This window comes from Melospiza georgiana, chromosome 11 (assembly GCF_028018845.1).
Source record: "Melospiza georgiana isolate bMelGeo1 chromosome 11, bMelGeo1.pri, whole genome shotgun sequence".
NCBI classification, from domain to species: Eukaryota; Metazoa; Chordata; class Aves; order Passeriformes; family Passerellidae; genus Melospiza; species Melospiza georgiana.
Genome location: NC_080440.1, coordinates 14,420,235 through 14,427,900, shown reverse-complemented (window position 1 = coordinate 14,427,900; position 7,666 = coordinate 14,420,235). Strand labels below are relative to the sequence as shown.

The 7,666-nt window shown below is 63.0% G+C and overlaps 1 protein-coding gene across 1 annotated transcript; it reads left to right on the top strand.

Annotated features, from left to right (window-relative positions):
* The first annotated feature begins 3,421 nt into the window (after positions 1 to 3,421).
* GNAT1 (G protein subunit alpha transducin 1) lies at positions 3,422 to 7,095 on the top strand. Its single transcript, XM_058031827.1, has 8 exons — positions 3,422 to 3,527; positions 5,413 to 5,455; positions 5,648 to 5,789; positions 5,861 to 6,018; positions 6,103 to 6,231; positions 6,311 to 6,440; positions 6,526 to 6,679; positions 6,905 to 7,095. Exons 1-8 carry the CDS (start codon positions 3,422 to 3,424, stop codon positions 7,093 to 7,095), a joined length of 1,053 nt encoding a protein of 350 aa, XP_057887810.1.
* The last annotated feature ends 571 nt before the right edge of the window (positions 7,096 to 7,666 follow it).

The following is a 7,666-nucleotide window of genomic DNA, read 5'->3' as shown; positions in this document are numbered from 1 at the left end:
TGCTGTGGGCCCTGAGGAAAGTTCTGGAGCACCAGGATACTGGTACTGGCAGCATGGAGCAGGGGAGAAACAGCAGAGGGCACTGAGGATGGTAGTGGGAGATGCTGGGAACACCTTGATTGATACGGGGGTGGTACCAAGCTCTTCTGAGTAGTTACAGCAGCCACTGAGGTCAGTTCTGAAAGTTCTGGGCTCTATTGGAGGTAGTACTGGGCACACTGGAGGTTGATACTGGGAGAACTGGGAGAAGTGCTGAGGCATTAGGGTTTGGTAGTCGGAGCTGGTGGTACTGGGCAGTACTGGGAGCAGCGGAGGGGAAGTGGTGATGGTTCTCTAGGGTGCCTGGGGGTCGTAGTGGGCAGTACTGGGCTGTGGCAGGGCAATGGAGGTGGTGCTGTGCTCCTCTGGCCAGTCCTGAGAGGCCCTGCTGTGAGCACTGGGCTGTACTGGGAGCACTGGGCTGTACTGGGAGCACTGGGCTGTACTGGGAGCTGCACTGGGATGTACTGGGAGCCCTGGACTGTACTGGGAGCTGCACTGGGCTGTACTGGGAGTTGCACTGGGCTGTACTGGGAGCTGCACTGGGCTGTACTGGGAGCTGCACTGGGATGTACTGGGAGCACTGGGCTGTACTGGGAGCACTGGGCTGTACTGGGAGCCCTGGGCTGTACTGGGAGCTGCACTGGGCTGTACTGGGAGCACTGGGCTGTACTGGGAGCACTGGTCTGTACTGGGAGCACTGGACTGTACTGGGAGCACTGGGCTGTACTGGGAGCTGCGCTGGGCTGTACTGGGAGCACTGGGCTGTACTGGGAGCACTGGGCTGTACTGGGAGCTGCGCTGGGCTGTACTGGGAGCACTGGGCTGTACTGGGAGCTGCGCTGGGCTGTATGGGAGCACTGGGCTGTACTGGGAGCACTGGGCTGTACTGGGAGCACTGGGCTGTACTGGGAGCTGCACTGGGCTGTACTGGGAGCTGCACTGGGCTGTACTGGGAGCACTGGGCTGTACTGGGAGCACTGGGCTGTACTGGGAGCTGCACTGGGCTGTACTGGGAGCACTGGGCTGTACTGGGAGCACTGGGCTGTACTGGGAGCTGCGCTGGGCTGTACTGGGAGCTGCACTGGGCTGTACTGGGAGCTGCGCTGGGCTGTACTGGGAGCTGCGCTGGGCTGTACTGGGAGCTGCACTGGGCTGTACTGGGAGCTGCGCTGGGCTGTACTGGGAGCACTGGGCTGTACTGGGAGCTGCACTGGGATGTACTGGGAGCACTGCTCTGTACTGGGAGCTGCACTGGGCTGTACTGGGAGCTGCACTGGGCTGTACTGGGAGCTGCGCTGGGCTGTACTGGGAGCACTGGGCTGTACTGGGAGCTGCACTGGGCTGTACTGGGAGCACTGGGCTGTACTGGGAGCACTGGGCTGTACTGGGAGCTGCGCTGGGCTGTACTGGGAGCTGCGCTGGGCTGTACTGGGAGCTGCACTGGGCTGTACTGGGAGCTGCGCTGGGCTGTACTGGGAGCACTGGGCTGTACTGGGAGCACTGGGCTGTACTGGGAGCTGCGCTGGGCTGTACTGGGAGCACTGGGCTGTACTGGAGCTGCGCTGGGCTGTACTGGGAGCACTGGGCTGTACTGGGAGCTGCACTGGGCTGTACTGGGAGCTGCGCTGGGCTGTACTGGGAGCACTGGGCTATACTGGGAGCTGCACTGGGCTGTACTGGGAGCACTGGGCTGTACTGGGAGCTGCACTGGGCTGTACTGGGAGCACTGGGCTGTACTGGGAGCTGCACTGGCCTGTACTGGGAGCTGCACTGGGCTGTACTGGGAGCACTGGGCTGTACTGGGAGCTGCACTGGGCTGTACTGGGAGCACTGGGCTGTACTGGGAGCTGCACTGGGCTGTACTGGGAGCTGCACTGGGCTGTACTGGGAGCACTGGGCTGTACTGGGAGCTGCACTGGGCTGTACTGGGAGCACTGGGCTGTACTGGGAGCTGCGCTGGGCTGTACTGGGAGCACTGGGCTGCACTGGGAGCTGCACTGGGCTGTACTGGGAGCACTGGGCTGTACTGGGAGCTGCGCTGGGCTGTACTGGGAGCTGCGCTGGGCGCTCCCGCCCTCTGGCGGCCGAGCGGGGCACTGCAGGAGAGCCGCGGCGCGGGGACGGGGAGCGCTGGGGACAGAAGGGGGATACAGGGGAGAACTGGGCTGTACTGGGGTCACTGGGGCAGCCCTGGCCAGGCCTGGAGCCACCAGAGGTGGGGGGACACTGAGGAGTTCCTTGGGATACTCAGTTTTGCTGCGGTGGCCTCATGGTGGTGGCAATGGGGGGCGCGGTGGCACTGGGGGGCACTAGGGCCATAACAGCGGGGCACTGGGAAGGCACACTGAGGGACCCAGAGACATTGGGAGGCCTCGCTGCCTTTGGGGTGGTAGCACAGAGGCGGCACTGCAGTGTCCCTGGGCGTTGGACTGGGTTTGTTTGGACTGGGGCAGGAGGGGCATGGTCCCCACACAGGAACTGGAATTGCCTGGGAGCGCTGGGATTTCTTCCATAGTCACTGCACAGCGTTACTGGAGAGGCTTTGGGAACCCTGCGGAGGGTATGCAGGTATCCCCGAGGACATGGTGCAGGTGTTGCTGCAGGGCCTGGGGACACTGTGCAGGTGACACTGAGCTGGCCTGGTGGCGCTGGGAGTGTACTGGTGGCACTGGGAGCGGCTGCGCAGGCACACTGAGAAGTGCACCCAGAGGGCATGGAGACATTAGTGGAGGGTTCTGGAAGGGTCCCTGGGGACACAGGGTGTGCTGACTGAGGCTGACATTCTGTCACTGTGGGGAGGGCCCATGGGGACACGGACATGGCTGACTGGGGTGGGACAGTGGGCACTGCTCCAGAGCAGGGGGTTTGACCAGGTGAGATGGGGACAGTGGGGACATTAGCTCCCCCTGTGACCCGATCCCAGCAGACACAGTGGGGACATTAGCTCCCCCTCTGACCCGATCCCAGCAGACACACCATCCCACCCCAGTTCCAAACCCCTGGGGTCCACAGCAGAGCTGGAGATGGGCAGGAGTCCCACTTGCCCCAGGGTGGCCGGGTCACTGCCCCATCCCCGGGGGCCGGTGGGGCCGGGGCACCCTCCCGGCAGAAGTGCTGACTCCGGGAACCTCGGGATTGCTGAGCTCAGCCCGCTGCAGATTGCAGGGGGTTTATCGGGGGGGCCCAGCTTAAGCCCCCCGGCGGGCGGCCCCGCGGGACCTTGGCCCCGTCCTTGTCGCACACGGGCGGGCGGCGGCGGCAGCGGCGGCGGCGGGCGCGGGAGCGAGCGCTGGAGGCGGCGGGAGGCTGGAGCTCGCTGCCCATCCTGGTGCTGACCTCCAAGGAGCGGGCGCTGAACCGCAGGGCTGCGGGGCTGACCATGGGAGCCGGGGCCAGCGCCGAGGAGAAGCATTCCCGAGAGCTGGAGAAGAAGCTCAAGGAAGATGCTGAGAAGGATGCCAGGACCGTCAAGCTGCTGCTGCTGGGTAAGGGGGACACAAAACCCGGGGGGACATACCCATCCCTTGAGCATCTCACCCTAACAGCCCACCCAATGCATCCCGGAAACCTAACAGTGCCCCTCAACCCAACCAGTGCCCCTAAACCCAACCAGGACCCCTCAACCCAACCAGCACCCCTCAACCCAACCAGCGCCCCTCAACCCAACCAGCGCCCCTCAACCCAACCAGCGCCCCTCAACCCAACCAGCGCCCCTCAACCCAACCAGCACCCCTCAACCCAACCTGTGCCCCTCAACCCAGCCAGTGCCCCTCAACCCAACCAGTGCCCCTCAACCCAACCAGTGCCCCTCAACCCAACCTGTGCCCCTCAACCCAACCAGTGCCCCTCAACCCAACCTGTGCCCCTAAACCCAACCAGCACCCCTCAACCCAACCTGTGCCCCTCAACCCAACCTGTGCCCCTAAACCCAACCAGTGCCCCTCAACCCAGCCTGTGCCCCTCAACCCAGCCAGTGCCCCTCAACCCAACCTGTGCCCCTCAACCCAACCAGTGCCCCTCAACCCAACCAGTGCCCCTCAACCCAACCAGCACCCCTCAACCCAACCAGCACACCCCACAACTGCTCCCAAACCCAACCAGCCAATCCAACATTCCTCTGGCTCCCAGATGGACCCCAAACCCAAGCAGCCCACCCTCACAGTCCATTCAACTTTCTCCTGACTCACTCAGAACCCTTAAAACCAAGCAGCCCACCCCAACATCAACCCCATTCCCAGCAGCCCTAAACCAAACCTCCCCTTCTCAAGAGCCCACCAAGTGTTTCCCTGATCCCTCCAGCACCTTTGAACCAAACCAGCACAACCCAGGAGTGTCCCCAACAGCCTCCCACTGCCAGGCAGCCCTAATGCCAACCAACCCCTCCCCAATAAAACACCCAAAGTTTCCCTGGCCCCACTCTAAACCAAATCAGTTCAACAGTCCCCAGGCCCCTGCTCCTAAGCACCCCTAAACACAGTCAGCCCACTCTAGCAGTCCTCTGACCCCCACAGCACCCCTAAAGCCAAGCAGCCAACCCAAAAAGCCCACCCAATGTTTCCTTTTCCCTCGGCACCCCTAAACCCAACCAGCCACCCCAACAGCCCCCCCATTCCCAGGATCCCTTAAACCAGCTCATCCCGCCTTGCTCAGCACCCCTTACCATGTGCCCCAAACACAACAGACCATCTCAACAAGAAGATGAGATCCTGAGATCCTAAGGTCCCAAGATCAACCCTAAGATCCCCTGTTTTCCATATATCCTTCAACCCAACCAGCCCTCCTAACATTGCCCCACGCCCAGGTCCCAAACCCAACCAAACCACCTTAAGAGCCTTCGCCCACACTACCTACCCCCACCCCAGCCTGTGAGCACCCCCATGCTCCTGGGGACCCCCATGCAGCCCATCCCACCACCCCATGCCTGTCCCTGGAGCCCCCTTGTGCTGTGTGTCCCTCCCAGTGCTTCCCAGTCCCCCAGGGGTGCCTGAGGATTGGGGTGCTGTGTGTGTGGTGGGGCCTTGGGTGGCATCACTGTCCTCACAGCCTGGCCCAGGACACATCTGCCTGCACAGCCACAGGTTTGGGGCATTGCGTGGTGGGTGGCAGGGTTGCGATGTCACCATGTCCCCAACCCCTCCCCTGGGCTCCTGAGAGTGTCCTGGCTGAGCTGCTTCAGATCCCATTAGATGCAGCGGCTCAGGCTAACCTTAATGCCACTGGCACCAGGCCGTTAATCCCCCTGCACACCCACGGAGGCAGCACAGCCAGCAGTGCCCACAGCCATGCCAGGCACCAAGGCTCTCAGAGAGCCAGCCCAGGCTCAGCTGGGAGTGCCCATGGCCCCACCATGACCCTGCTTTGTCCCCTTAGGAGCGGGGGAGTCGGGGAAGAGCACCATTGTCAAGCAGATGAAGTAAGTGCCAAGGGGGGGGGGGGGTCACTTGATGGTGCCCACCATGCACAGTGTCTGTCCCACACTGCAGCCATGGTGTGCCCATTCCACTGTGCCTGAGTGCCCCGTGCCACTGCCATGGGGTGCATCCGTCCTGTGGCTCAGCTCCATGGCACCCAGCTCAGCCCCACGCCTGTGATCTTCCCTGGCCAGGATCATCCACCAGGACGGTTACTCGCTGGAGGAATGCCTGGAGTTCATTGCCATCATTTACAGCAACACTCTCCAGTCCATGCTGTCCATCGTGCGGGCCATGACCACCCTCAACATCCAGTACGGGGACACGGCTCGCCAGGTGAGGAGCATCCATGTGGGACAGGGGTTCCCCGCAGCCCCCAGACCCCGCTGACCCCCTGTCCCTCACAGGACGATGCCCGTAAGCTGCTGCACCTCTCAGACACCATCGAGGAGGGGACCATGCCCAAGGAGATGTCAGAAATCATCGGGCGGCTCTGGAAGGACTCTGGCATCCAAGCCTGCTTTGACCGCGCCTCCGAGTACCAGCTCAACGACTCTGCGGGCTAGTACGTGCTGGGCGCGGGGAGCGCGGGTGGGACGGGCATCAGGGGTTCCAACCCGTGTCTCATGCCCACCGCGTGCCTGGCCAGCTACCTGTCAGACCTGGAGCGCCTGGTGACCCCCGGCTACGTCCCCACAGAGCAGGACGTGCTGCGCTCCCGCGTCAAGACAACCGGCATCATCGAGACCCAGTTCTCCTTCAAAGACCTCAACTTCAGGTGGGGGCCAGGCCCCAGCGAGGGCTGGTGCTGGGGGGTGGGCAGGGAGGGGGTGCTGACCCTCCTTTGTCCTGCCCAGGATGTTCGATGTGGGTGGACAGCGCTCAGAGAGGAAGAAGTGGATCCACTGCTTTGAGGGCGTGACCTGCATCATCTTCATCGCGGCGCTCAGTGCCTACGACATGGTCCTGGTGGAGGATGATGAAGTGGTGAGGAACGCTCACCACCTCACAGCCCCTCTGCTTCGCCCCAGCCATGACACGGGTGTCACCACGGGGCTGTGTCCCTCCGCAGAACCGCATGCACGAGAGCCTGCACCTCTTCAACAGCATCTGCAACCACCGCTACTTTGCCACCACCTCCATCGTCCTCTTCCTCAACAAGAAGGACGTTTTCCTGGAGAAGATCAAGAAGGCCCACCTCAGCATCTGCTTCCCCGACTATGACGGTGAGTGGGGCGGTGGCTGGGGGTGCTGCCGGAGGGCTGGGTGCCACCACCCCCGCAGGAGTCCCCACCAGGTGTCCTCAGCACCCCGCGCAAGTGGTGCCGCATGAGCCTCGCTGAGGGAGAGTACGAGCTTTACCCACCTGAGGGAGCCCTGGGTAATCCCGGGCCGGCATTCTGGCGGGGGGCCAGCCCAGGAAGGGATCCTGCTCACTGCCCCACCACCAGGTCCCAACACCTACGACGATGCGGGCAACTACATCAAGCTGCAGTTCCTGGAGCTGAACATGCGGCGGGACGTGAAGGAGATCTACTCCCACATGACCTGCGCCACCGATACCGAGAACGTCAAGTTCGTCTTTGACGCCGTCACTGACATCATCATCAAGGAGAACCTCAAGGACTGCGGGCTGTTCTGAGCCCCGGCCGAGCACCCCCACCCGGGACCAGCCCCACCGCTGACCCCATTCCACCTCCACAACCATCCCCGCTTGCCCCACACCCCCGGGATTTGACCTGCCCAGCTCCAAAGCCACCCCCGGTGAAGTGGGGGGGCTGGGGGGGCACAATCTCACACCCCCTCCCCACCCACTCTCCCACTGTGGGGTCCCCAGTTCTGCTGGGGGTCTCTGGGGCTCCAGGTCCCAGGGGCACCTGGATAACCCTGTATACTTTGGGGTGCTGCAGGTAACCCCAGAGCTGTGGGGGACGGGGGTTCCCTTGGGTGCTGAGGGTCCCTGACTACCCCTTGGAGCAGAGGGGTGTTTGGGGGTCCTGGGTGTCCCTAGGTACTTGAGGGATCCTGGGGTGTCCCCGGGTTCCCTTTAGCCCTGACAGGTGCTGGGGTTCCCAGATGACCCTTGGCATTGGGGACACTGGGGGTTTTGGGTGCCCCTTGGTGTTGGGAGTCCCTGGTACCCCTTGGAACTGAGGGGTGCTAGGGGTTCCCTTGGGTGCTGGGGGGTCCAGGTGCCCTCTGAAGCTCTGGGT